Genomic DNA, 26,698 nt, shown 5'->3' on the forward strand with positions numbered 1-26,698 from the left:
AGTACAAAAGAGTAAAAATGGTAGGATGTACACACAAAATACCGGATACATTCAAATTATGATATTGATGATCATGACTGCTGATTTATGGCACCTTTCTGAACAGCATGTCTATCGATAGTACTGGCTCGCGACATGGCAGAATAAATATAGTCTATACCGATTCACCATTGCATGCTGCTGCATACTGGCACCAGCGCTTTGTGGAATCAGATCAGTATACTTAAATGCCAACTCTATGTCAAATTTCCAGATATGCAGTGCATCATATAGAATGGGCAATGGATATTTTGTAATCAGCACCTACGAAAACACCGGCTACAGGTCATCATCATCTACAGCAGCTTCAGTAGTCTGGGTAGCCTCCAGAGCAGGGGCATGGGCAGGGGCAGCTGGTGTAACAGCTGGCGTCTCTTGCGTTGTCTTCTGGCCAGACTTAGAGCTCATGTACGAATCAAGATCGGCATCCAGCTGCTGGGTTGTTGGCCGTGACGATTGGTTGCTCTGCTGGCTGCGACGATTCTGGGTCGACAACCCGCGCCTCTGTCCAGAGCCCGCGCCTCTACGCATGCTATCACCCTCTTGGAGCCCCTGCATTTGCATTTGCATCTGCATCTGCACCTGCATCATGTTGGCGGTCGCCACAGGCACTCCGCCCAGCCTATTTCCAACAGGCACATAGTTGGGCGCCGGCAACGAGTTCTCAAACTTGATCTCGTCGAGATAGAGGGATTTGGTCAGGTCCGAATACGTCACACGCAATGGCTCGACCTGGGTAATGTCAGTCGAGTAGAGAACCTCACCATCAAAAGACTGAATGGCGCTGCGCGCGTCCTCTGGCAGCGTATACAGCACCTCGGCTTTACCAAGGAAACGGCCCTTGCTGTCCTTGGCCATGCGCACAGCCTCAACCTTGCCCGTGTTTCTGAACAGGTCACGGATCTCGTCCTCTTCATAGTTGCGTGGCAAATGCTCCACCCACAACATGCGGAAGGTGTCATAGGGGGCTGGATCGCGCCCACGCCCAGTGATAGCCACTCCACGGTCGATGTGGCCCGGCGCCTTCTCAGACTTCCCGCGGCCCTTCCTGGCGCCACGGCTAGCATCCTGGCGCACTACCGTCTTGTTCGGACCAAGGCGGTCGTTAATACTGCCTCCTTGTCCGCGATGGAACTCGTCATGGCCCCACTTCCCGTCATCCCTACGGGAACTGCCGTCCTTCCTCAGCGACGACTGCCTATTGTATGCTTGCGGCCTGCCCTCGGTGCGCCTGTACGGCGATGCGTCGTGGTGTCTGCGCTGACGGTGCGCCCGCCGGTCCTCGGTAATGATATCGTCCAGAGCGACGTTCAAATTAGGGTTCATGATGGGCAGGTGCGGCAAATGTTCTGAGCAGCAAGTAGTGGAAAGAGAAATGCAACTGGGTCGGCGATAGCCCTCTCCGCGCTCAACGCGCTCTAATTCGGTCGCGAAAAATTCAAGCGCTCTTGCTGCTTACCATTGGCCGTCCTACATCACGTGTGCTGTTGGCCAGCTCCGTTGTGCCACTTTTTCTTGCGAGCCTGAAACACAGCCTCCCGATTTTTCTTCTCTAGCCATTTCTCTATACTCTTTTTTATTCTACCAGCGCCCATTCGACAATCTCTGCTTGTCGTTCTCAATTATCTTCTTTCCTGCTCGCTTTAAGGTACTTGTCGCCCGGTGTTCTGTCCTTATTCTTTCAAGACAGTGCAATGTGTGGTCTTTGAGTCCAAGCAAGCCGCTGTTCAGGGTTGTGAAAGCCTGGGTATCTTTGTCCTGTCGCTTTATTTTGCCCCACGCGCACGCGTTTTCACTCGTTTCGTGGCTGGTGGACGATGCGTTCTCCTGTCTGGAGATAGCCCCTTCCCTCTGGGTCGGTCGGAAGCAGCGGTGGTGGCCGTGCTTTGAGGCGGGGCTGGCGGGCACACGTGCGGGCGTAACTGGCAGTACATGGCGAAGAATGAAAGCGTGGGCGGTGTGGCTGCTCTTGAGAGCGCTAGCGCTTTTCTTTGCTCTGCTGGCCGCAGTCCGCCGGTTACGCACGCAAACTCCTGGCGCGGATCAGCTGCAGAGGGGCGCGATTGGGGCGAAGGGGATGCGGACGCCAGTGGAGGCTCTGAAGCGTAGTTGCAGCGAGAATGTGCCTAGTGGCGGGCTACTTGGTAGAGCCTACGCAGACCCTCGGCTTGACCCTGTCCTCTGCTCTACGTAGCAGCACTGGGCGTTTTGGCTCGGCCCCTTTGGCTGGTTCTGCAGACTGGATCGCGGACTTGAGCTTGTCTCGCTTTTGCCTGCTGAGAAAACCAGGGCCAACAAGAGCATCCCCCGTTCATTGCCCCCCCCCCTCAGCCTGCTGCCGACTAGCCACCTCTGGCTCATTCGCGTGTTTACTCGGAGCCACCGTGCCCAACTGTCGTTCGCAAGTGCTTATTTCGAAAGGACCGCTCGTGTTTTGCAACTATTGTCTGATTTCTTCCTCTATCTCCAGCTCTCTCGCGTTGCTCATGCTAACACATGCTTCTAACCACTGTCATCTTACTCCCTCACACTTCTCGCTGAATTACTTCTCTCATTCACACACATACATCGGATTCTGCCTCGTGTGGAACATAGACCGTCTATCAACACGTCAGATCATGTCCGCCAACCTCGACAAGTCGCTCGATGAGATCATCTCGGAGGCCCCCCGGCGCAACGGCGGTGGACGTCGCAGCAACAACAGCAGTGGTCACCAGTCGAACCGCAGCTCGCCCTACGCCCGCCGCGACGGCGGAGTCCAGAAGCGCGGACAGAAGCAGCAGCAGCAGCAACAGACACTGGCGGCGCAGACAATGATGATGAACCAGGCTGCATTCCTTGCTGCCAACACCCAGCAGCAGAGCCAGGGCGGCAAGATCCTGATTGGCAACCTGGACTATGGCGTGACCGAGGCGGACCTGCGCGAGCTGTTCACCCAGGTTGGCCCAGTCAAGCGTGCCACGCTGAATTTTGGCCCCAATGGTCGGTCGAAGGGCAGCGGCGAGGTCATCTTCCGGTCGCCGGCGCACGCGGCCCTGGCAGTCGAGCGCTACCATGGCGTGACGCTCGACGGCCGCACCATGAAGATCGAGGTCGCCTACAACCCGATGGCCGTGCCGATGATGATGCCCACCATGATGCCCGGCGCTGTGATGCAGGGATCGCCGGCTGGTGGCAAGGCGCCGAGGAGCGGTGGCAGAGCCAATGGCGCCGGACGGCAGAAGCAGCAGAACGGTCCCGCAAACGGAGGCAAGGGTCGCCGTGGCGGCCACAAGGGCGGTCGTGGCGGCGACCGCGAGAAGCGCCCGGATGCCACCAAGGAGTCGCTTGACGCCGACCTCGACACCTACATGAAGGAGACCGAGAAGCCCGCTGCTGCCGCCAACTAGACACAAAAACACAGACCAACACAACTTTCTCATTTTCTCTCTCGCTTTTTTTATTATTAACATGTTTCTTTTAACTCCCCCTGACATTCGCTTGAATATGCTAAGTATGCAGTCATGTGTTAACACATGCTGATGCTCGAGTTCAACATAATCATATTTGTGGTCAGTGTGAATATCAGCATGTGGTGAATAAAAATATATTGGGTGTAGGATGTGTTAACCAGGAAGCCAACAGTTCAAAGTCTGAGCGCCGAGAATGCGGGAGTTGAGTAGCTCGTTTGTTGAATTGCTGAACCTGCAAAATGTGAAGGATCTAAGACGAATGGCATTTTGATATATGGCTCCAAGTTCGATTTTACCAGCTTCTTTAGGCTATATTTGAGACCTTTGGATCTGAATCAATCGACCAAAAGGGAGAATGCTATTTTTAAGAGATCACACAGCAAGTCAGGCATGCTCACTGTGAGGCTCGAAAAGACGTGAACCTTTTAAATAAAAAATATTCTAGCAACGATGTTGCAGACGATACACTAAATAAGACTGTCAACTAATAAGCCATTGAGAAAAGGATTGTATGAGCTACGAACCTGGATGTCAATAAATATGCGTCTGGTCTGGCAGAATCTAAATATAGCGGACTGGGCCGAGTCTGGCACACCGATTCGAAGTAGTGATGGAGAGCACAGAATAAATTGGCAGGCCCACTCGCAGTCTGCTGCTACCCACTGACCAAAATTATAAAGCCTAAACTCTTCAAGGTTTGGCAATGTACCAATCCGCGACGGTAAATTCTCCGGGTCCACGGGCTCGAACTCATCCCCAGCTGTTCTTATTTCTTCCATGCCATTACTGCACTCAAATCTGGCAACTCGCAGGCTAGGGATCTGGACAAGGAGGCGCTCAACAAAGCTATAGTGTATAAACTCTGCCTTCAACACCAGACGCCGGAGATTCGGTGGCTGCAAGGTTGCAGCAGACAAGAAAAATACCAAGAATGTGTCCACTGAGCCCTGCTCAGTGTGAAGCTGGTCGATGGAGCGAAGCTGCCCTTGGATCGTAATATCTAGAGTATCAGCAGCTTGCACGATTTGTGGATCGATTCTCTGAAAGTGACGTGCCTGTTCCCAGATCTTCAGAGCAATGAGTGGTATCTCAGCAAACAACGAATAGAAGTCGGTAAAGAAGTTGAAAGAGTTATCTGTATCCAGCCTCTGAAGCTTTGGAAACCGCAAAGTAAGCCTATTGTTTGCTGCGGATGTGGGGTGGTTTGTCCTGCCAATGCAGTTTAATCTGAACCATTCGAGGTTTGTAAACTCAATAACATCAGAATATTTGCTCTTAAATAGCCCCCATGGTATTTGGTCAGTAATGTTGTAAAAGAGAATCCGTCGAAATTGTGAAGACCGGAGCTGCAGGGTGATGTCGAGATCCCGAACTGACTTTGCATTGAGGTCTAGACTGGTGATATTCTCAGGATAGTTTGTGAGAGCATGACTCAGTGTAAACCCGTAAATACATATCTTTCCTCTGTTATGTATCGAGATATGTGGCAAGGCGCAGATTAACTCTGCCGCAAATAGTCCTGGGAGAGAATACCATTTCTCGTAATTAAGGACCTCCAGGTTTGGGAATTGTTGACAGAGGTAGTCGCAGATGTCAGAATGACTGTCCTCGTACTCGACCGGAATAACAAGGCTATTGCCATTCTCAAACTCCAAAACCCGAACTCCACTCCATACGACGGAATCGATTCCAAATATCCCCAGCATGGTTAGAAATGTTGAGATACCCTTCTGATCGATACAGCCAGTCAATAAAACCTTCGTAGTCAATTCAGGACACCCTGCCGACAATATTTGGTCCGCGTTAGACATCCAGTGACCGTTTCCAGCGTATTCAATAATAAGCGCATTTACGAGTCTAGGAATAAGGATTTCCTTCCACAGGATACATGTGGTTGCGAGGATTGTGAGTTGCCGGTGCTGACTCAATCCTCTGTTTCGAGAAGGGCTATGCTCAGTAACGATGGTGAATATCAGTGGTAGGATATCTCTGCCTACGGAGTTTAAGCTAATATGTCGTGTGTGATGCATTGGAATAGAAATACTATTAAAAGGCAAAGGTAAAAGCGAGAATTCTCTGAAAACAGCCGATTTATATAGGTCAAAATTGCAAGGTAGCGTTTTCCTGAAGCCTATGTTTTATCATCACTAGAGAAAAAGAAGTTGTTACGTCATATTTATGACTAGATCAGAGGGCTGGGTGCTGACTTCAGTTCTGATATGCACTACATTGCATTGCAGTGCATAAACCGGCAAACCAAATTTGGATACACATTGTTGTTATAATGGCGTTTTTTTGGAGTGATAGAGTTCGAAATCAATAGGCAAATAATGTGTAGTACCTCGCATAGGATATTAATTAAGCAGTCCCCTGCAACAGCTCAAATATGCTTACTTTCAAGGCACTATTCTGTAATGTATATTTAAAAGTAGATGTATGCTATTTGAAAGAAGGAAGGAGTCCGAAGGCAATCTGGCGTACTCCCGTCTAAACACTCAGCATAGCGGCCGAAAGGGACCATGCGACCATTGTTAGTCGTGGGCACAAGAAGTGTGTTTCCTAAGGTCTCATTGACGACAGCGCCAGGATCCACAATATAGGTGGGCACAGTGTCTAATCAAACTACGAGAGTTCCGTATATGCCGCAGTACGGAGAGTGCAGCTATGCAGCTCGGGTTCCAAGGTTCCTGCAAACAGACATCTCGATTGTATCTACATGTCGCTTTCTGTGCCGCTGCTTCTCGTATTTTTAGATCACCAAGATTTCCAAGCATTTGTGCAGGTCTGCTGAACGGGCTACATGGTCCCCAGTCTATTTTCAGGAGCGGCGACTGTCTTTGCAGGCGCTTTCTGTGAGCCCATGCATGACATTTTCGGCCGTGCATAGTCGCACAGAATGAGGATACCCTGAGGTGCAAAATCAAGATGATCGACACATGCTCAGCCTATTAATATCTCTCCTTCTCAGCGCCCGCTGGACCGCACCGCGCCGCTAAAATTAGCAATCTCCTCGAAAAATCTTGGAAAGGGCAGAAGCAGTATCGGAAGATATCCTCGAGGTTCACGCAGCGTATATAAAGCCAGCCCACCATGGCTGCTTTATCCTGCTTCAACAACAACATCACCACCTCAAGCTTCACACAAGCAACCTCATTCAAATATCGCATTCACTTTCTGCATTTGCATTTTCAACGAAAAACAACTCTGACAATGCGCATCTCTCTTGCTACCGCTTTCGCTATCCTCGCTGCTACTGCCGCTGCCAACCAGGCTGGTCCTGCTGACAGCGACATCTCGACTCCTTTCAAAAACCAGTCTGCTGGTATCATCGAGCCTGTCATCGAGACTACTGACGAGATTGACGAGATTGACGACTTTGAGGAGGATGGAAACCAGCGCGGCTTTGGAGGGTTTGGCAGGGGTCTTGGCAAGCTCGGTGGAGAGGTTGGTTCCGATATTTTCGGAGATCTCCTTGGCTCATTGCTGCAGGGTGGCTTCAACCAGCGTGGTGGTCGTGGTCGCGGCAGCGGTCGCGGAAAGGACTTCCTGAGCGACCTGGGTGTTGAACTGATTGGCACTGGTGTCGGTGCTGGTCTGGATGCTGCCATTTACAACCAGCGCGGCGGCCGTGGTCGCGGCAGCGGTCGTGGAAAGGACTTCCTGAGCGATCTCGGTGTCGAGCTGATTGGCACTGGTGTCGGTGCTGGTATTGATGCTGCCATCTACAACCAGCGTGGCGGTCGTGGTCGCGGCAGCGGTCGCGGCAAGGACTTCCTGAGCGACCTTGGTGTTGAGCTGATTGGCACTGGTGTTGGTGCTGGACTTGATGCCGCTATCTACAACCAGCGTGGCGGTCGTGGCCGCGGCAGCGGTCGCGGCAAGGACTTCCTGAGCGACCTTGGTGTTGAGCTGATTGGCACTGGTGTTGGTGCTGGACTTGATGCCGCTATCTACAACCAGCGCGGTGGTCGTGGTCGCGGCAGCGGTCGCGGCAAGGACTTCCTGAGCGACCTTGGTGTCGAGCTGATTGGTACTGGTGTCGGTGCCGGTATTGATGCTGCCATTTACAACCAGCGCGGCGGCCGTGGTCGCGGCAGCGGTCGTGGAAAGGATTTCCTCAGCGACCTGGGTGTCGAGCTGATCGGCACTGGTGTCGGTGCCGGTCTGGATGCCGCTATCTACAACCAGCGCGGTGGTCGTGGTCGCGGTAGCGGTCGCGGCAAGGACTTCCTCAGCGACCTGGGTGTCGAGCTGATCGGCACTGGTGTCGGTGCTGGTCTGGATGCTGCTATCTACAACAACCAGCGCAGCTTCGAGTATGACGACGCGGACTTTGAGGAGGATGACAACCAGCGCAGCCGCAAGGGTGGTCGCCGCCCTCATCTCAGCGACCGCACCAAGGACTTCCTGGGTGATTTGGGTGTCGAGGTTATTGGCACTGGTGTCGGCGCTGGCCTTGATGCTGCCATCTACAACTAGAGTGGCTGCTGTTTTAAGGAGAGTGGAGTTTAGTCTGCCCTACTGTCGATGGCTACAGCTAGCCATTTTCTTGTGCAAACCTCGCTGAAAATTTGTAAAATACATTTGCACATTTGCCAACACTTGACCTGCTTACAATTGAGAACCAGAAACCATGAAAATACACAAGCACATCTAATATAAAGCCGTTGTCGATTAAAGATACTTTGCAAGAGGTGAATACGTAGAGGGCTATAAGAATAAAATATAGACAATGTTGGAGAGAATGAGGAAACACTCCGAAGGCAGGTGCAGTGGCAGCTGTATATCACTCAGACACCCTCTGGTAGTGCCAGAGCAGCTGTGATCAGTTAGACATTCGTGCTCAGCTACAACCCATTGTGTCTAGGCTTTCTTGCCCTGACATCATTCAGCGCTTACCCCCAAACCTGACTATTGGCAACGATGCTGAGAATAGTCGAAACTGTCTGCTTCTAATCTTGAACTGCTGGCTGTGGTATTCCATAGCTCTTTCTAACTTTCTTCCTCATTCCCCTGACATTTAGCCGATGTGGCTATGTGCGTCTTGGCAGCCAGAACCCAGGTTGGTGCTGAGGGTTTATCGCACAACCAATGACCAAATAAATTGACACGTAATTTAAAACGTTGCTCTTGCAATTATACGTAAGAAGTATTTTAATGTGCGAAAATATAGTGGTATAGGAGAATATATTGAGTGGAAAACGTCCCGGGGTCGTGAGCCAGGGACCAGAGACGAGTGGGCTACTTGGCCTTATTTATAGACTCGCCTGATGGCTGTGCTGCGACCCGCTTGCCACCAGCACGACCTTTTCGGGTAGCAAAAATGAAAATGAAAATGAAAGAGAAGTATAAACTATATTGTCTTGGGACTTGGGAGGCTCCAAATATGATAATTGAGGCATGACCTCCTAGGCCAGCCATACCTGTTGGCCGTTGCCTATCTTACGGAATAGCAGCTTTTACATGATAAACTGGTATTTAATACAAGGTTGGCCAGTTTTATTTCTGACTGTTCATGAGGAGCACCATATAATGGCAAATGGCAAGCCATTAGATTATCAAAAACGCAATGGTAGCTTTAATCTAGTGCGTCTGGTAGATGTTAACAGTTGTGGTCGGGTACGGGTTCGGCGGTGGAGTGCTGGTTGCCGAGGGCTTTGGCGGAGCAGCTGACGAGGTAGTTGGGACAACAATCGCGGTGCTAGTTGGCCCAGGAGGGGTTGGCGTGGTGGGGGCCGGGCACGGATGATGTCTCCAGTAATGCTTGATGATGGGGCCGATGATAAGCTCGAGGTTCTTGGGTCCGAAAATCTGCAGCAAACCAAGCTGCACGGCTAGGTCAGGCTCCTTGGGCAGCGACAGGCCGCCGAGCAGCTTCTTCAGCTCCTTGAACTTGTCGAAGCCGATCATCACCCAACTGAAGGGCAGGAGGAGATTGGTCACGGTGCGGATTTGCGGCCAGGTCGCGGTCACGGCCTGGATGGTGCAGATATCAACCCAGTTAATTGCTGCTGAGACACAGGTGGCAGCAGTGCCGATGAGCAGGGCTTGTACGAGGAACGTCTTGGGGTTCATTACGTAACAAAAAAGGATATTCAATAATAAGATAAGGGGGGAATGAGGTCGATTGTATATCGAATAGAAGCCTTAGAAGGCAGAATCACAGCTGGATAAAAGGGTCTTTTATGTGGAGGCAGCTAAGAAGGGAGACATTGCAGGAAGTGACGGCACAGCTTTGTCTAGCAGCACTTGCACATGTCACTCGGTGGAAAGGGAGTCTGCTTTCAGATGCTCGTGCAATGGTATGCGAGCAATATTGTCGATCGTGGCAGTCGGATTGAAAACAAATATTCGGTTTGGGACTAGCTTGGTTCGGGAAACGGAGTCCAAGTCACAGGACCACGCAGACGGTCTATGTGTCTGTGCATATGTAGGATTGGCAGAGTAGCGGATGAGAAATCAAGGTGAGGTGGGCATAGTTTTCACACTGCCATGCATTCCAAGAATCTGTATTTGCGGGAAATAGCATCCTCGGGCAGATCATGACGTCTAGACAGTTCCCTCGGTTCAGCCAGAATAGACAAAAGGAAGTTGGAGAGCACACATGTGAACATGCCCTTGTGGGTATGTGTATTTAAAAAGGCTGCAACTGGAAACAGGCAATGCCTGGGCTACTCATCCTGGGGCGTCCATATCGATACGATCGGATTAATGGAGGTGATCTCGGCCATTTTGTCCTGGTCCCACTGGTCCAGCTTGTCGACAGACCACGCAAAGGCCATGAATCGGGCATCAGCAATCTTGCGGATCGCGTCATGGTGGGCGGAATCCAGATGCGTGTACGGCACAGTGGTAGTGGCCGGGCGGCCGTCTTGGTCCTTGCCCTCCTTCAACTCGACGGTGATTGCAAAGTCGTCGTTCTCAAGGCCGTCGATAATGCCGCGTTCAAAGGCACGGCGGGCAGCGGCAGGAATGGTGTTGGGCAGCTCCTTGGCGATTTTCTTGAGGCTCTGCGGGATGTGCTTCGCGCGCATGGCCTCTTGCAGCGGCGCCTGATCATGGCCCTGTTCGGTGCGAGCAATCTCGGCACGCAATTGCAATAGCGCCTGCGCGCGGGCACGCCAGCTCCAGGCCTCTGCAATATCGATCTCGCGCTGTAGCAGATTCTGGTCGACGTTCAAGTGCTGCTGGGGCGCCATGAAGGAGTCGACGAACTGCGCAATGCTCTGCGGCTGTGCTGGCTGGATCCCCGTGGCACGGAATACATTGGCGCGGTCGAAATTATTGTAGTATGCGGGGATCTGGTGCTGGCGGCCCAGCAGCCACTGCAGGACGCCCAGGGACTCCCAGTGGTCGCCGTACTGGTAGTCGTCGTACTGCCAGGTGCGGTAGGGCCGGTCGAGCATGGATTTCTCGGCCTCGGTCATGTGGTCGTCCAGGCCGCTTTCGTACATGGCCGAGGCAATGGCCTCGACTGCGCGCTCCTTGCGGGCTGAGTCGTTGGCTGTGGCCTCGCCTTGCATCCCCATCAGGGCAGCGGTCTCCAGACCCCACCGCGCCAGGACCAGCTGCAAGCAGGACGCACGCAGGGCCAGCTCGAAGGCGGGGCGTGGGGTGAAAGCGTGTCGCAGAAAGCGTGTTGCCCGGAAAGCCATGGTGTGAATTGAAACAGGGTGTACCGGAGAAAGAAAAGTGATATGGAAAGCAGGGCATGATGTCCGATTAGCCAAGGCAGAGAGTACTGGGGAGTAATCGACCCAGGAGCGTGGATTAGATTGGTGATTTTGCGCTTATAATAATTTTCGAGATTTCCTCCGACGCCCTATGGCGCACTGATCTGGTCTCCTGCCTGTCCCAGTTCTTGTACAGAATTTCACAGCAATTAGACATTTACTTTTAGAGAATGCAGTCATCGCTATGCAGGAGGGTGCTAAAGCCGGCGGTGCAGGCGCGGTCACGGACATGCATGCGGGCCACAGGCACGGTGGCTCTGCGGCGAAACAGCACAAAAGCGTACCCGGAGCTCGAGGACATCCTGGGCAAACCCGCATCGACATTCAACGAGCTAGTGGGGCAGCTCGAGACCTTAATCAAGCACCCGAGCCCACCGCGCAACTACGCCGATGCGCTAGCCAAGCAGGAGCTGCGACGCAACGACGCGGGCGATCTGGCAGTTCCCGATAAGCATAATTTGGACAGGCAGCAGGGGAAACCGGTATTGCGGCAGCGGCCACGCATGCTGCGACACCCGGCAGCAGACGGAGCAGCCCATAGCACCGAGGAGCTGGGAATGTCGGAAGCAGACGCAGTGCATTTGGGATTTACCAGCGAGCAGCAGCAGCGACGGCGGATCTGGCTGACCAAGGTGGCCGGGTACCGGGCGTTCCGGGAGAACATGATGTCAGCAGACAGGCTACTGGACCAGCTGGAGCACGACCGGCTGGCGGAGGCGGAGGAGGAGCAGGTGAAGGAGGCCGTGGAGGAGCCGGTGCTGGACGATGACCGCGAGTTCGAGCAGCTGATCCGGCAGAGCTGGCGGCTGCACGACAATGACGTGGGTGGACAGCGGGCGCTGCAGAGCCGGCGGCCAGGGGGCAGGCGCATGTACCATACGACGCGAGCAGTGGGCGAGGGCAAAAAGGAGAAGCGCACGGCGCTTGACTTTCTGGCGCGCAACACGCGCGTGGTCAAGGCGCACAAGAGCCTAATCACGCAGGCCGATCTGCCGACGCGCGCAGAGCTGCAGCGGCACGTGGAGGCGAGCCGCTCGCAGCAAGAGACAGAGCACGTGCCGATTGACGCGACAGTGAACACTGGCGACGTTGTGGAGTTGCGGCAGGTGATGCGGACAGACGAGACGCCGTTCGGTGCAGGCGTGGTGACTGCGGGCGTGATCCAGAAGACCACCGGGCGGTTCCACTTCAACGCACTGCTGGCCAACAATATGATTCTGGGCGGCCGCGAGACACGCGTCGGGTTTGTTGCGCGCGGGGTACTGTTTGACGAGCAGCGCATGCGCAGCAGTGGCGTGGCGGAGCAAGACGTGCGGCGTGTCATGGAGTATGCGCAGCAGCTGCGCGACTACGAGGCCGAGCACGGCCACGAGTCGCTGGTCTCGGCCTACGAGGCAATGCAGCTGCAGGCAGCACAGAACCAAGGCCAGCAGGGGACGCTGGTAGGCAGCGATATGGACAGCGACATCCACGCGGCGGGGCTGGGCGATGAGGACACGGCGGAGATGCGCGGCATGCAGACCGCTGTGGCAGAGGCGGCAGACAGCGAGGAGTCGATCACAATGGTCCTGCTGCGGACAATCCCGCGTACGGTGCGCACGTTCCAGCAGCGCGCCGAGCAACTGATGCGGTCGCACTACCGCGAGCTGGGCGAGTATTGGGGCATGGCACTGGGCCGTGGGCAGCGGCGGGTCACGGTTGATTCACTGGCGGAGCTGATCTTCGGCGACACGTCGGCCGAGGCCCGGTACGCCGCGTATATGCACCTGATCAGCGACACACAGCACTTCATCCCCGACTCGCATGGGCTGTTTGTCACTGGCGCGTTCGAGCTGCGCGGGCGGCGGGAGGTGGTAGAGATCGAGCGTGTGCGCGAGCTGATCCGCGAAAATGCACCCGAGTTCACGCAGTTTGTGACAAAGGCGCGTGCACTGGTCGCGTATTCGCACGCACAGAACCCGACGTCGCCGACACGCGCGGCATTGGATCCGACACTCAAGGCATTCGAAAAGAGCCGCACGTGCGAGCTGACCGGGTGGGCGGCCTGTGACGAAGTGTTTGAGCGCAAGCCGCTGCCTGCGGCGATGACCGAAGAGGAGGCCGGGCGGGTGGAGTTTTCGCGCAGTGACATGCTGTTCATCAATATCTTGCGGCAGTTTGTATTCTGGCACAACGCCGGCTTCACGATAGCAGCCAATCCGTACGACGGGCTTGTGGCACCGGTGATCAAGAAGATGCACTACTACGCCGGTTGCGATGTCACCAGCGTCACGCGGTTCCTGGTCGATCTGGGCGTGTGGCCGCACTGGTTCAACCCGAAACTCAACACGCGCACACTGCCGTTCGGCTCGCTGGGCGCCAACAAGGACCACTACACGATAAGGGGCGCCTCCGAGCTGTCGGCGAAGCTGTTCCTGGAGGGAGACCAGGGGCTGAGCAAGCCGAGCCGAGGGCTGCTGGAGTCGGCACGCAAGATCACTCCGGCGGTGCGCGACTCGCTGGTGACGCGCAGCAGCGTTGGCATCATCGACAAGACCGACTTTTACGCGCGCGATGTGTGCGAGGACCTGCGGCACGACTTTGGGCAGCTGCCGGTATATACCATTGATGACAGCGCCACACGTGACGTAGACGACGGCGTGTCGGTGGAGACGGTGGCAGGCGCCGACGGGCAGCAGCAGACGTGGCTGCACGTGCACATCGCCGACCCGACGGCCCACGTACACCCGGGGCATGTTGTGGCCGACGCGGCTCAGCAGCAAGGCACGACGCTGTACTACGCGGAGCGGCACCAGCACATGCTGCCGTATGCGCTGACAATGCAGGAGCTGGCGCTGAGCCGGCGCGCCGACGGCTCGGCAGTCAACACAATGACCGCGTCGGTGCTGCTGGACGCCAACGGCGAGATCGCCGACTACAAGGTGCGGCCTGCGCGTGTGCGCAATCTGCTGGCAGTGCCGTATGCGGCAGCCGACCAGGTGCTGTCGTACCAGTGGGCCATGCCGGACCTCAAGTCGTTTGCCCAAGTGCAGGCGGTGTACCGCAACGGCTCGCTGGTGCATCCCTTCGAACTGCAGCCCAGTGACTGGCAAAAATACGGCGATGGCTGCCCGCCGCCGGCCGCCGAGCACACCGAGTCGCTGCGGCTCATCCAGCAGCTCGTGCGTCGCCACTACGAGCTGCGTGTGCGGAACGGGGCATTCACCAAGGCCAACACCGAGCGGTCATTCTCGCTGGGCAACCCGCGGCTGCCAATGCCAGCCCACAGTCTCTCGGGCCCGGCATTCCTGGCCAGCCCGTCAGCGCACGAGTTCCCGCCGATGCGCACCTACCACGGGATCGGTGTCAATTCGCCCGCCCACGCGATGGTCGGCGAGCTGATGCTTTTGGCGGGCCGTGCGTTTGCACGGTTTGCGCAGGAACACAATGTGCCGATGCTGTTCCGCGTGCAGCCGCCGCCGAACCTGGACGTGCTGAGCGGCGGCATCCCCGGGTTGCAGTCGGCGCTGGCCGATGAGCTGAACGAGGCCCAGGCCATGGATGCCCGGGCTGTGTGGGATGCCGTGGGCCGCCGGGCGCGTGCCACCGACGGCGTCATCAGCCGCGCGCTGTTCGACGAAGTCCGCCATATGATGAATCCCAGTGTGTTTGCTGCCACGCCCGGCCCGCAGACCATCATGGGAGTCCTGGACGGCTACACGCGGGCCACGTCGCCGATCCGCCGGTTCGACGATCTGGTGGTGCACTGGCAGGTCAAAGCGCAGCTGCTCAAAGAGCACACGCGCGCGAGCGAGCAGACGCCGTGGTACTGGGGGCAGGATGACATGGAGCGCCTGGCGCCCAGCGTGTTCCGCCGCAACCTGCTGGCCGACCAGTGCATGGCGCTGAACGAGGACTTTTGGGGGCTGACTATGCTGCGTCGCATGGAGAACCAAGCCAGGCGCGGGCTGCTGCAGGCGCCGCCCGCGGGTTTCTACGACACAAGCTCGCCGCTCTACTACGACCTGCCGTGGCCGTACTACGAGCCGGGACGGCCTGGCCCGCTCACGTGGACGGCAGTGGTGGATAACCGCGACGAGTCGCGTCCGTTCGTCTCGCTGGTGGTGCATGGCCTGGGTGTGCGCGCAATGCTGCTGCCGCGTCCGGTGGCCCCGCACCATCTGCCGTTTGCTGGCACCAAGGTGCGTGTCCACGTGATGGCCGTGGATCCCTCCGAGGGGCTTCTGATCGTCCGCCTGGCGCCCGAGCCCCTGCAGCCCAGCGACACGCCCAGGTTCTGGCGCCACCAGCATGCGTTTAGCCGCCTGATGACGCGCTTCCCGATCACATACACGCCGCCTGAGATTATCTAGTTTATTAGAAACATCTTTTTTGCTAAATCACGCTGTCGTGTTATCCGCAGCCACGTTGTAGTTGCAGAGCGGACATGTGGCTGCCTGCGCTGTCAGCCATGGATCAATGCACTGCAAGTGGAAGTAATGCCGGCACGCCAGCCTCCGCACTTGCTCGCCTGCCCTAAAGTCCTCCAAGCACACCGCGCAGTTCTCCTCATGTAGGGGCAACTTCTCTTTGACCAATGCCGGTTCCGGGATCGCCAGCGTGACGTGTCCCTCGGAGCCGGCCTGCGCCATTTTGAATGTCTCGGTGATATCGCTGGGCGTCAATGCAAATGTCGGCAGCTCGCTGACCTCGCGCTCGGTCAGCACACGCTTGTTTTGCTTCGGCACCGTGCCGGTGAGCCGCACTTGTCGCCGCAACGCCAGGTCCTGCCCATCCATGCCTTGCGATATCAGCCAGCGGTTGCGTCGGTACCGGCAGACTGCCAGATAGAGTACCACGACGACAATAATTACCCATGCTACATACTTATTTAGCAGGTTGGCTGTATGCTGTCCCACATTGCTCTTCCTCTCGCGTGCACTTACCAACAATGAGAACGATATATACGATTGTGTAGATTGATGCGCTGTCCGTGTCGTCGTCCGATCGCCGTGATAATCGTCTTAGCGGGGTGTGGGTCGGCACCATCTTTTGCACAATGTACCTGAACAGCAAAACTATATACTGGACTGCTATGCCGGCACAACTGTAGTATGCTAGATACGCGAGCATTTACAAAAAACCAAATAACAAATATACAAGTACAGAATAGAAATGCGGTGTGGAGAGAAAGTGCAGTTTTTAATCCGAGGTTCCCCTCACGGACTTTTTGCATTTATCCACCCCATATGGTTTTTTTGCCTCAGTCCCGCCTCCCGGCGCATGCTGGTTACACGACCCCCTTAGCGCTCACTGGTGGTCAGCCTGCAGATAAATTGCCAGGAAGAGCTCGTATACAGGACACAATACCTGTGTGCCTGTAATCTTGCAATTGCCCTGTTCCCAAAGGGACGAACCCACCCGACGGGCTCCCCTTGTTGGGTTACGCGTCCCAGGCCATCCTCCTTGCCAGGTATCCACGAGAAAGGGATGGCGGAAAACCTGCATTTGCGCTACAACCTCGGAGTTCCATGAAACCGTTTTTTGGAGTAGGAACCAAAAAAAAAAAAAAAAAAAAAAAAAAAAAAAAAAAAAAACAAGATAATTCATGCGCAAAACCTCCACCCATGCACTTTTGTTTTCCTCCTCTGCTTCCAAACATTTTTTTCTTCAGGTTTCAGTAATTTCTTGTTCTTCATCATGAGCGACAGCAAAAGTGTCAGCAGCGTGGCTTCCGCAAAGTCCAGCTCGTCAAAGTCCAGCTCGTCAAAGTCCAGCTCGTCAAAGTCCAGCACTCCCAAGAGCACCGTTAGTGAGCCCGTTGGCAATATTGTGCCGGCGTCGCAGTCGGGTGACTTCATGTCGTTCCTCAAGACCGTGCTGTCGTTCACTGGTGATCTGTCTTCGCTCACTTGTCCGTCGTTCTTGCTGAACGGCATTTCGCTGCTTGAATACGGGTAAGCATACACTACATCATCACAATGCGTGAACCTTTTTGGCCTATTACTAATCGCTCATCCCCCTTAGTGCCCATTGGAGCGACTACCCGCATGTCCTGGCTGAGATTACAAAGGCCGAGAGTTCGCCAGGTAACGTACACATGGAAACCATTGCCGATTGGCTCCACCTCTCTCTTGCGGCTGTGATCGTTGCAATGTCGCATGGACGATCATTTCCTCCAATGCGACGTTTTTGGAAGAAAAAGGAGCCTGGTATTAAGCTGCTCCTTTTCTTTTTGTAGAGCGCATGAAGCTGGTGGCCCGGTGGTTCATCTCGACCCTGTACGGAAGCTACAACAAGCGCGTGGCCGAGTCGAACACGGGCGAAAAGAAGCCGTTCAATCCGATTCTGGGCGAGCAGTTCCTTGCGTCCTGGGACGACTCCGAGTACGGGGAGACGACGTTTGTGTGTGAGCAGGTGTCGCACCACCCGCCCGTCAGCGCGATCTATTTTGAGAACGCCAAGGCAGGCATCTACGGCAACGGCCAGTTTGCGCAAAAGTCCAAATTCAAGGGCACCACCATGAAGGTCGTGCAGGAGGGCCGCGTCACCTTGCGGATGCGCAACACTGACGAAGTCTTCTGCCTGTCCCTGCCCAGCCTAAACATCTGCTCGATCCTATCCGGCAAGCCGTTCCTGGAAATGAGCAACACCACGTTTATCCGCTCGAGCAAGGGCTATTCGGCCGAGTTCCACTGGCACACCAAGCCCTGGCTGTACGGCGAATACCACAAGTTCGACGGCTCCATCTTCCGCGACCCCAGTGCCCTGTACTCCCCCAATGCACCAGCCCAGGAGCCCCTGTTCACTGTCAAGGGCAAGTGGGTGGCTGAGTCCACCGTCACTGACGTCAAGACCAGCTCCCAGAGCGTACTGTTCGATGTTGCCGCCCAACCGTCGGCCGATATCAAGATCCGTCCCGTCAGCGAGCAGTCCGAGCTCGAGAGCCGTCGCGTCTGGAATGCCGTCGCCCAGGCCATTGAATCAGGTGATTACGAGACCGCATCGCGCGAAAAGACCGTGATTGAGGAGGCCCAGCGCGCCTTGCGCAAGGAGCGCGCTGAGCGGAGCGAGACCTGGACCCCGGCGCTGTTCAAGTGGATTGCTGACGAGGACGATGAGAGCGATGTCCGGGATGCCTATGCGTATTTGTACCCGGCCAAGGACAGCATCGGCAAGGGCAGCTGGGTCTACAAAAACTCTATCCACGAGCTGGACCGCGCCAACTCCACCGGCTCATCCACGGGCACCGGCACGCCCTTCGAGGACGCCGTCAGCGAGGCATAAGTCACAATTTACATCGTATATCCCCTCGCCAGCCAAGACATTATTTAAAGACCGAGCCCATATATTCTAGCCATATAAAACTTCTTTTTTGTGCGAAACAGCGGCGTTCACTCGAACGGCGGGCAGTTGGTCTGGAACTGGTCGTCTGCGCCCCCCTGGCCAGTCGCCGCTAGCTCCTGCTGGCTCAGGTGCGCGTAGATCGACGACCGGAACAGCGTGTATACAAGTGCCATCTTTTGCTCCACCGAGCGCATTGATTCTGTCAAGGCATCGAGCTCGGCGTGGTTGATCTCGGCCACCAGGGCCCCCATCTTCTTGACCTCGTTGCGGATCAGCTCGTACTCGGTCAGCAGCGCCGCCTCGCGGTCCGACAGATGCTGCCCCGACTGCGACATTATGTGCAATTACAAGTATATAAAAAGATACCGACAAAATGTACCATCCCCCAACCCACCTCCATCATCCATCCAAATACGCTGCACTGTCATGCGGGACAGCTTATGGTTTTACCACGCAGCTGCCTCATTTTCTGCGGTAAAGCCTGATAAAGTACCGCATATTCTCGATGCTCAGAGGATACTCCAGATTGCTTGCATGCCGGAACCACCTCGAGTCCTCCGAGACAACCGGCTCAAAGAACTGCCGCAGCGAGTCGAAAAACATATACGACATGTAGCTCTTGCCACCCACCTGCACACTCGAAAATGAGCCGGCCGAATCGACCAGCAGGAAATACGCGCCCTTCTGCACATTCGCCACCACCATCTTGACAAACCCCATGGCCTTGGCCTTGTCAGCAAACAGCTCATTGAATACAAACATGGCCGTCACCAGCTGCGCCCCATGCACACGCTCCTCCATCTGCCTGGTGGGCGCCATCAGATCGCCAATGCTGAACTCGAACCTGATCTGGCTCTCATCCAGCCCCCACTTGTACCGCACAGCGTCCTCCAGCTGCCCCAGTGTCTCTGTCCAGTCTGCGTAGTCTTGCGAATGCACCACAATCGGCCCTGCTACCTTGCTATTCAGTGCTGTGCAGCTGGCCGCCGCTACCCCCACCAGCTCGCTGCCGGAGCCCGCACCCAGGCAGTACATAGTGGGAGCATTTTCCAGGATCCTTTGGAGCTCGGGCAGCTGGAAAATCTCGTAGTAGCAGAGCGCACGTCGCGGCACGTACTGGGCCGTGTAGACAGGCAGATTGCCGGGGGTCTGGAAGATCGCGTTAAAGTCGCGCGCAAAGAACCGCTGCTTTATTGTCTGCAGGGTTGAGGTAAAGTCTGCGCGCTGCAGGGCGGGCGCGCATGCCATGCGGAGCACGTTCAGGATGCTTTGCTGGGGGTTGGCGCCCAGCGTCTCGGCGCCCTTAAAGGGCGTGCGGGCAGGAGCCTGTGCGGTTGTGCTCATAGCTGAAAAATCGAAAATGCAATGTGTGAGAGAAAGAAAAAAAAAAGCCCAGGGAAATGCTGACTCAAGGTGTTAGTTTCATTTTTTGATCCCAGGATCTGGAATGGAGCCGATCGCATACTGGCGGCTCGGCTCGCTGCATATGGCGACATCAGCAGCATATATTGCACATGTTGGTTGTTCTATCTCAATTTCCCAAGTTAGTCACCACACCTGGGTGCAGGAGTACTCCCCGGCCTTTCTCTCCGCTTATTCTGATTTCCACTTCTTCATTAGCTCTTCAGCCTCACTTACCATGACATCTCTTGGAACGCTACACGCCCCGCTCGCAAACTTCCGCGCCTACAAGGCCCGCGTCGTCGCCAGCTTCCTCAGCCTCCCGCTGGACCTAACTCCTGACTTTGTCCTACACACCGACAACCGCACGTCCGAGTACCTAGCCAAGTTCCCAGCCGGCAAGGTCCCTGCCTTTGAGGGCACCGATGGCTTCCGCCTGGCCGACTCATCGGCCATTGCCTATTACATTGCGTCGAAGGCTGGTGCTGACTCGCCCCTGCTCGGCCAGACCGCCGAGGAAACGGCCGAGATTTTGCAGTATATTTTGTCTGCAGAGGCCGATTTTTTGCCGGCATCTCTGAGCACTGTTGGGCCACTGATCGGCTTCTTACCGTTCATCAAGCCTGCCCATCAGGTTGCCGAGGAACAGACGCTAAGTTATCTTGATGGACTGAACAGGGTTTTGCTTGACAGGACCTTTCTTGTTGGCGAGCGCATCACTGTCGCTGATATTGTGCTTGCGTGCGACCTGATTCTGCCATTCAGGGCGTATCTGACTGATGCGGATCGCAGGCAGTTCAGGAATGTGACTCGGTACTTCAAGACCATCATCAGCCAGCCAGCTTTCAAGGCTGTTGTTCCCAGCATCGAACTGTGTAAGGAGCGGCCTAAGCCTGCCACTCCAGTCAAGAATGAAAAGACCAAGAAGGAGAAGGCCAAGAAGGCCGAGAAGCCCAAGGCTGAGAAGCCCAAGGCCGAGAAGAAGGCCGAGAAGCCCGCTGAGGAGGCTCCCAAGCCCGCCCCCAAGCCCAAGAGCAAGCTCGACCTGCTGCCGCCGCCCAAGATGGTGCTGGACGACTGGAAGCGCTTCTACTCGAACAACGATACCAAGCCCGACGCCGTAAACTGGCTGTGGGAGCACTTTGACGAGGAGGGCTACTCGTTCTGGAAGGTCGAGTACAAGTACAACGACGAGCTGACGAAGATCTTCATGTCAAACAACCTGGTCGGTGGGTTCTTCAACCGGCTGGAGCGCGCCCGCAAGTATGCCTTCGGCAACCTGCTGGTTCTCGGCCAGGACAGCAACAACCAGATCTGGGGCTACTTCATGCTCCGCGGCCAGGAGGTGCCCGAGGAGGTCACTGACGCTGCCGACTACGAGTCGTACACCTGGACCAAGGTCGACCACAAGGACCCGAAGACCAAGGCTGAGATCGAGGACTGCTTCGCCTGGGAGGGCTCCGCTCTGCCCCGCGAGTTCGCTGACGGCAAGACCTTCAAGTAGTAGCTGGTTTATTCTGGACATCTCAAAAATAGCTTTCTATTGCTGATCCACTGGCGCCAGAATGGCAAATGTCAGATAACTAGTGTGGCCGCGCGTGATATCGGTTGGCTTCGACACCAGCACCTCTGGCAGCTTAGCTGATTCCTCACCCGAGGGCTCCGCCGATCCCGCTTCTAGCTTGCGCTTCTTGTTACGGTCACTCTTGGACATCTTGAAGTTGACCTTCTCGCCACCAATAGCCGTCTCAATATCAGGCACCGGTGCCGAGCGCACCTCGTGCTCCCTGGCCAAACACTCATACATGCGAATGTCCGAAAACCCGTGCTCGTTCAGAGCCACTGCCGTGCGCTGCACCTGCTCAATACACGGGCTGAAGCAACATATCCTGCCAATGGTGTCCTTGCGCAGCGCCTCCTTGGCAGCTTTTACCGCATCCCAAGGCGCCGGCAGGTCCAAGAACACCGCGTCTGCCAGATCCGTCTTGCCAAATCCATTAGCGATAACATCCCGGTGCTCCATCGTAATCATATCGGACAATCCGTGCTCCTCAAACTCCTGCTTAGCAGTCGTTGCGCGCAGCTCATGGTATTCGAACGTGTACAGATGGCCCGTGGGCGCGATCGTGCGTGCGATTGAGTGCGAGAACGACCCACTGCCCGTGCCAGACTCAATCATGATCTTGCCCGGCCGCAGGTCCAAGTACGATGAAATGAACGAAATGTCTGGGAGATACAGAATCTGGGTGCGGTGTGGCACCACTTGCGTCCACAGAGCAGGCGTCGGGTGCAAGAGATAGATAAAGCCGCGGCCCGTATGCGACCGCATTTTCGTGCCAAACTTGCTGCCAATCATGTCGTCATGCTTGAAGCTGCCAAATTTGTTGTTCTGCACAGCACCGGGTGTCATCGTCAGGGGATACATCGAGTCCGGCGTCAGGTATATGATCACCGTATCTCCAGCCGAGATGGTCGTTTTGTACTCGTGGAACATGCCCATAGTTTTTTTTTTTTTTTTGGATAAAGAAACAGGTTGAAGAAAAGGGGCTAACCGCAAATCGGAGATGGATAGCAGACTCCAATATATTTTTTTGTAGTCGATCATTGCATAAATTTCAGCTAATTGTGGGGAAAGCAAGAACTGGCTGGGCCCTGTATGTCACTCGGCTGGCAAAGACCAAGCACAATACTTTTGGAATTTGGCAAAAGCACGCCTCAAAATAGTATTCACGCTCGACAGAGCTATACGAAACCTCTACTCCTTCTTGAGTCCCCTACCGAACGCCAACCCCCCAAGACCTACTGATAGGTAGTCACTCCGTCTCCATTGACCAAAAGGTAGGCATGCCACTATGCAAACTACACCAGTGCACGCCAGTTGCGGTAATTAGTGCCATATACGCTGTGGTCACCGAATCCCTTTCTAAAGACTTTGCATCATAGGCTATGAGCAGAGTCAACAGGTTGATGGCCACATTGGCTACATTGTCTGCTATACACCGTACATTGATGTGTCCGCAATAGCAGCTTTCCGCACCAGCCCGTCTATTCGACTGGCCAATTCCTCTCGTGGTGGGTACACAAAAAACGAAACGATCAGGGAATACGACCGGCCTGCTGATAGTGTCGACAAGTCATTCGAGCACTGCAGAGTATCGATCGTAAGACCAATGATCCAACCAGGCTATATAATGTGATGGGCTCTACGTACATATACAAAATGACTGTCCGCACACCCATGGCGCTGCCCATTTTCATTTCTGCAGTTTTCACGTTTATTCTTTTCCCTCAATAGCCGTCTACTCTATTCTGCCTTGCTCAAAAGCATAAAACGATAGCTCGTGGAGGCATATGATAGTACACAAACACAATGTGTTGTTTGTACACTAGTAGTTAGAATATCCTGTCCAGAAGCGTGTATCCAGTGCCGGTCCTCCTATGGGTCCAACAACTGCACTGCACCACATCCGTCTGTACGAATTTCCACTCGAATAAATCACAGGATTCGAGCCCGAGCCCTTCAAATCAGCGATATTAAGAACCACCTTCAACAGGCGCTATTCGCGAGCCATACCCGTTTTGCTGGGGTTCTTGTCATTTATCGAATGTATGCTGTCCATCTGTGCTTCTAAATTCTGGTCAGCATAAATCCTTCGAGTGGATAATAGGACGGCGCCAAGATAATCCGCATTCTGTCTACGCATATCTATCCCGTCTACTATGCAGTGTACTGCATCTGCATGTTTATGGTCCGTGAATACCAGACCAACAATATATGAAACAGGCTTTAGTACTCACCCATTACCTGTCATTAAAAAGGCATATAATCACCCATTCCAACCTAGCTTGTATAAAATTTAAGCTCCGGAACTGGGCAGAGCTGAATGGTCACTATGTGTTTACTCATCTCTACATCTAATTCTCCTCTTCACTTCGCTTTTCTTTTTATTTTCCTTGTATTTACTGGATAGTTCTGAATTATATATTTATGTGTCAGACAGACATGGCCTCTGGTAGCATTGCTCACATATAACTGACACATTCGCAATTACATGAGGGGTTTGGGGACAATGTGTGAGGATATTTACACCACAGCATAGCGGCCGAAAGGGACCATGCGACCATTGTTAGTCGTGGGCACAAGAAATGTGTTTCCTAAGGTCCCATGGACGACAGCGCCAGGATCCACAATATAGGTGGGCACGGCGTCTAATCAAACTACGAGAGTTCCGTATATGCCGCAGTACGGAGAGTGCAGCTATGCAGCTCGGGTGCCAAGGTTCCTGCAAACAGATATCTCGATTGTATCTACATGCCGCTTTCTGTGCCGCTGCTTCTCGTATTTTTAGATCACCAAGATTTCCAAGCATTTGTGCAGGTCTGCTGAACGGGCTACATGGTCCCCAGTCTATTTTCAGGAGCGGCGGCTGTCTTTGCAGGCGCTTTCTGTGAGCCCATGCACGACATTTTCGGCCGTGCATAGTCGCACAGAATGAGGATACCCTGAGGTGCAAAATCAAGATGATCGACACATGCTCAGCCTATTAATATCTCTCCTTCTCAGCGCCCGCTGGACCGCACCGCGCCGCTAAAATTAGCAATCTCCTCGAAAAATCTCGGAAAGGGCAGAAGCAGTATCGGAAGATATCCTTGGGGTTCACACAGCGTATATAAAGCCAGCCCACCATGGCTGCTTCATCCTGCTTCAACAACAACATCACCACCTCAAGCTTCACACAAGCAACCTCATTCAAATATCGCATTCACTTTGCATTTGCATTTTCAACGAAAAACAACTCTGACAATGCGCATCTCTCTTGCTACCGCTTTCGCTATCCTCGCTGCTACTGCCGCTGCCAACCAGGCTGGTCCTGCTGACAGCGACATCTCGACTCCTTTCAACAACCAGTCTGCTGGTATCATCGAGCCTGCCGTCGAGACTACTGACGAGATTGACGAGATTGACGACTTTGAGGAGGATGGCAACCAGCGCGGCTTTGGAGGGTTTGGCAGAGGTCTTGGCAAGCTCGGTGGAGAGGTTGGTTCCGATATTTTCGGAGACCTCCTTGGCTCATTGCTGCAGGGTGGCTTCAACCAGCGTGGTGGTCGTGGTCGCGGCAGCGGTCGTGGAAAGGACTTCCTGAGCGACCTGGGTGTCGAGCTGATTGGCACTGGTGTCGGCGCCGGTCTGGATGCTGCCATTTACAACCAGCGCGGCGGCCGTGGTCGCGGCAGCGGTCGTGGAAAGGACTTCCTGAGCGACCTGGGTGTTGAACTGATCGGCACTGGTGTCGGTGCTGGACTTGATGCTGCCATCTACAACCAGCGTGGTGGTCGTGGTCGCGGTAGCGGTCGCGGCAAGGACTTCCTGAGCGACCTGGGTGTCGAGCTGATTGGCACTGGTGTTGGTGCTGGACTTGATGCTGCCATCTACAACCAGCGTGGCGGTCGTGGCCGCGGTAGCGGTCGCGGCAAGGACTTCCTGAGCGACCTGGGTGTCGAGCTGATCGGCACTGGCGTCGGTGCCGGTCTGGATGCTGCCATCTACAACCAGCGCGGCCTTGGAGGGTTTGGCAGGGGTCTTGGCAAGTTTGGTGGAGAGGTTGGCTCTGATATTTTCGGAGACCTCCTTGGCTCATTGCTGCAGGGTGGCTTCAACCAGCGTGGTGGTCGTGGTCGCGGCAGCGGTCGCGGCAAGGACTTCCTGAGCGACCTTGGTGTTGAGCTGATTGGCACTGGTGTCGGTGCTGGTCTGGATGCTGCTATCTACAACAACCAGCGCAGCTTCGAGTATGACGACGCGGACTTTGAGGAGGATGACAACCAGCGCAGCCGCAAGGGTGGTCGCCGCCCTCATCTCAGCGACCGCACCAAGGACTTCCTGGGTGATTTGGGTGTCGAGGTTATTGGCACTGGTGTCGGCGCTGGCCTTGATGCTGCCATTTACAACTAGAGTGGCTGCTGTTTTAAGGAGAGTGGAGTTTAGTCTGCCCTACTATCGATGGCTACAGCTAGCCATTTTCTTGTGCAAACCTCGCTGAAAATTTGTAAAATAAATTTGCACATTTGCCAACACATGACCTGCTTACAGTTGAGAACCAGAAACCATGAAAATACACAAGCACATCTAATATAAAGTCGTTGTCGATTAAAGATACTTTGCAAGAGGTGAATACGTAGAGGGCTATAAGAATAAAATATAGACAATGTTGGAGAGAATGAGGAAACACTCCGAAGGCAGATGCAGTGGCAGCTGTATATCACTCAGACACCCTCTGGTAGTGCCAGAGCAGCTGTGATCAGTTAGACATTCGTGCTCAGCTACAACCCATTGTGTCTAGGCTTTCTTGCCCTGGCATCATCCAGCGCTTATCCCCAAACCTGACTATTGGCAACGATGCTGAGAATAGTCGAAACTGTCTGCTTCTAATCTTGAGCTGCTGGCTGTGGTTTTCCATAGCTCTTTCTAACTTTCTTCCTCATTCCCCCGACATTTAGCCGATGTGGCTATGTGCGTCTTGGCAGCCAGAACCCAGGTTGGTACTGAGGGCTTATCGCACAACCAATGGCCAAATAAATTGACACGTAATTTAAAACGTTGCTCTTGGAGTTATACGTAAGAGGCATTTGGTCAGGACCATGAACCACGGTGCCGTTAATGATTTTCCTCCAATTCAACTGTAGCTTAAAAATCCACTTCAAGACAAGTTCAAGATCACGCTGTACTCGTCGCTTTCGTGGCATCTG

General features: G+C 54.6%; 13 protein-coding genes across 13 annotated transcripts; 6 read left to right on the forward strand and 7 right to left on the reverse strand.

Moving 5' to 3' along the window:
* Positions 1 to 257: 257 nt before the first annotated feature.
* Positions 258 to 1,412, reverse strand: DL89DRAFT_267852 (uncharacterized protein). The gene has a single exon (XM_040887687.1). The coding sequence runs from the start codon at positions 1,363 to 1,365 to the stop codon at positions 319 to 321; it is 1,047 nt and encodes a 348-aa protein (XP_040743357.1). The 5' UTR covers positions 1,366 to 1,412; the 3' UTR covers positions 258 to 318.
* Positions 1,413 to 2,912: 1,500 nt separating this feature from the next.
* Positions 2,913 to 3,392, forward strand: DL89DRAFT_207139 (RNA-binding domain-containing protein; the record flags this gene model as incomplete). The annotated part of the gene is made up of 1 exon (XM_040884109.1): positions 2,913 to 3,392. A coding segment is annotated over one exon (480 nt), but the record flags the coding sequence as incomplete, so codon positions are not given.
* Positions 3,393 to 3,958: 566 nt separating this feature from the next.
* Positions 3,959 to 5,521, reverse strand: DL89DRAFT_284182 (uncharacterized protein; the record flags this gene model as incomplete). Its single annotated transcript, XM_040889767.1, has 1 exon — positions 3,959 to 5,521. One exon carries the CDS (start codon positions 5,519 to 5,521, stop codon positions 3,959 to 3,961), a length of 1,563 nt encoding a protein of 520 aa, XP_040743359.1.
* Positions 5,522 to 6,675: 1,154 nt separating this feature from the next.
* DL89DRAFT_323006 (uncharacterized protein) lies at positions 6,676 to 7,988 on the forward strand. The gene has a single exon (XM_040891366.1). The coding sequence runs from the start codon at positions 6,702 to 6,704 to the stop codon at positions 7,968 to 7,970; it is 1,269 nt and encodes a 422-aa protein (XP_040743360.1). The 5' UTR covers positions 6,676 to 6,701; the 3' UTR covers positions 7,971 to 7,988.
* Positions 7,989 to 9,059: 1,071 nt separating this feature from the next.
* DL89DRAFT_267856 (uncharacterized protein) lies at positions 9,060 to 9,509 on the reverse strand. The gene has a single exon (XM_040887688.1). The coding sequence runs from the start codon at positions 9,399 to 9,401 to the stop codon at positions 9,075 to 9,077; it is 327 nt and encodes a 108-aa protein (XP_040743361.1). The 5' UTR covers positions 9,402 to 9,509; the 3' UTR covers positions 9,060 to 9,074.
* A 570-nt stretch (positions 9,510 to 10,079) lies between these two features.
* DL89DRAFT_323008 (uncharacterized protein) lies at positions 10,080 to 11,193 on the reverse strand. The gene has a single exon (XM_040891367.1). It carries the CDS (start codon positions 11,144 to 11,146, stop codon positions 10,163 to 10,165), a length of 984 nt encoding a protein of 327 aa, XP_040743362.1. The 5' UTR covers positions 11,147 to 11,193; the 3' UTR covers positions 10,080 to 10,162.
* Positions 11,194 to 11,394: 201 nt separating this feature from the next.
* Positions 11,395 to 15,576, forward strand: DL89DRAFT_323009 (RNB-domain-containing protein; the record flags this gene model as incomplete). Its single annotated transcript, XM_040891368.1, has 1 exon — positions 11,395 to 15,576. The coding sequence occupies one exon, from the start codon at positions 11,395 to 11,397 to the stop codon at positions 15,574 to 15,576; it is 4,182 nt and encodes a 1,393-aa protein (XP_040743363.1).
* Positions 15,570 to 16,415, reverse strand: DL89DRAFT_267858 (uncharacterized protein). Its single transcript, XM_040887689.1, has one exon. The coding sequence runs from the start codon at positions 16,000 to 16,002 to the stop codon at positions 15,604 to 15,606; it is 399 nt and encodes a 132-aa protein (XP_040743364.1). The 5' UTR covers positions 16,003 to 16,415; the 3' UTR covers positions 15,570 to 15,603.
* Positions 16,416 to 16,845: 430 nt separating this feature from the next.
* On the forward strand, positions 16,846 to 18,560 carry DL89DRAFT_267859 (Oxysterol-binding protein). The gene is made up of 3 exons (XM_040887690.1): positions 16,846 to 17,160; positions 17,231 to 17,292; positions 17,445 to 18,560. Exons 1-3 carry the CDS (start codon positions 16,904 to 16,906, stop codon positions 18,488 to 18,490), a joined length of 1,365 nt encoding a protein of 454 aa, XP_040743365.1. The 5' UTR covers positions 16,846 to 16,903; the 3' UTR covers positions 18,491 to 18,560.
* Positions 18,561 to 18,751: 191 nt separating this feature from the next.
* DL89DRAFT_164601 (uncharacterized protein) lies at positions 18,752 to 19,909 on the reverse strand. The gene has a single exon (XM_040883713.1). The coding sequence runs from the start codon at positions 19,892 to 19,894 to the stop codon at positions 19,013 to 19,015; it is 882 nt and encodes a 293-aa protein (XP_040743366.1). The 5' UTR covers positions 19,895 to 19,909; the 3' UTR covers positions 18,752 to 19,012.
* A 280-nt stretch (positions 19,910 to 20,189) lies between these two features.
* Positions 20,190 to 21,455, forward strand: DL89DRAFT_284190 (elongation factor 1-gamma; the record flags this gene model as incomplete). Its single annotated transcript, XM_040889768.1, has 1 exon — positions 20,190 to 21,455. One exon carries the CDS (start codon positions 20,190 to 20,192, stop codon positions 21,453 to 21,455), a length of 1,266 nt encoding a protein of 421 aa, XP_040743367.1.
* Position 21,456: 1 nt separating this feature from the next.
* Positions 21,457 to 22,486, reverse strand: DL89DRAFT_267861 (tRNA methyltransferase complex GCD14 subunit). Its single transcript, XM_040887691.1, has one exon. The coding sequence runs from the start codon at positions 22,449 to 22,451 to the stop codon at positions 21,492 to 21,494; it is 960 nt and encodes a 319-aa protein (XP_040743368.1). The 5' UTR covers positions 22,452 to 22,486; the 3' UTR covers positions 21,457 to 21,491.
* A 2,269-nt stretch (positions 22,487 to 24,755) lies between these two features.
* Positions 24,756 to 25,904, forward strand: DL89DRAFT_293300 (uncharacterized protein; the record flags this gene model as incomplete). Its single annotated transcript, XM_040890378.1, has 1 exon — positions 24,756 to 25,904. One exon carries the CDS (start codon positions 24,756 to 24,758, stop codon positions 25,902 to 25,904), a length of 1,149 nt encoding a protein of 382 aa, XP_040743369.1.
* Between the last annotated feature and the right edge of the window lie 794 nt (positions 25,905 to 26,698).

Source organism: Linderina pennispora, assembly GCF_002104995.1.
Source record: "Linderina pennispora strain ATCC 12442 chromosome Unknown DL89scaffold_7, whole genome shotgun sequence".
Classification (NCBI taxonomy): Eukaryota; Fungi; Kickxellomycota; class Kickxellomycetes; order Kickxellales; family Kickxellaceae; genus Linderina; species Linderina pennispora.

Coding starts and splice junctions, on each gene's coding strand:
- DL89DRAFT_267852 (XM_040887687.1), bottom strand. CDS start 1,365: ATGAACCCTAATTTGAACGTCGCTCTGGACGATATCATTACCGAGGAC.
- DL89DRAFT_323006 (XM_040891366.1), top strand. CDS start 6,702: ATGCGCATCTCTCTTGCTACCGCTTTCGCTATCCTCGCTGCTACTGCC.
- DL89DRAFT_267856 (XM_040887688.1), bottom strand. CDS start 9,401: ATGATCGGCTTCGACAAGTTCAAGGAGCTGAAGAAGCTGCTCGGCGGC.
- DL89DRAFT_323008 (XM_040891367.1), bottom strand. CDS start 11,146: ATGGCTTTCCGGGCAACACGCTTTCTGCGACACGCTTTCACCCCACGC.
- DL89DRAFT_267858 (XM_040887689.1), bottom strand. CDS start 16,002: ATGGATGGGCAGGACCTGGCGTTGCGGCGACAAGTGCGGCTCACCGGC.
- DL89DRAFT_267859 (XM_040887690.1), top strand. CDS start 16,904: ATGAGCGACAGCAAAAGTGTCAGCAGCGTGGCTTCCGCAAAGTCCAGC. Junction 17,161..17,230: donor ATTTCGCTGCTTGAATACGG/GTAAGCATACAC, acceptor CATCCCCCTTAG/TGCCCATTGGAGCGACTACC. Junction 17,293..17,444: donor AAAGGCCGAGAGTTCGCCAG/GTAACGTACACA, acceptor TTCTTTTTGTAG/AGCGCATGAAGCTGGTGGCC.
- DL89DRAFT_164601 (XM_040883713.1), bottom strand. CDS start 19,894: ATGAGCACAACCGCACAGGCTCCTGCCCGCACGCCCTTTAAGGGCGCC.
- DL89DRAFT_267861 (XM_040887691.1), bottom strand. CDS start 22,451: ATGGGCATGTTCCACGAGTACAAAACGACCATCTCGGCTGGAGATACG.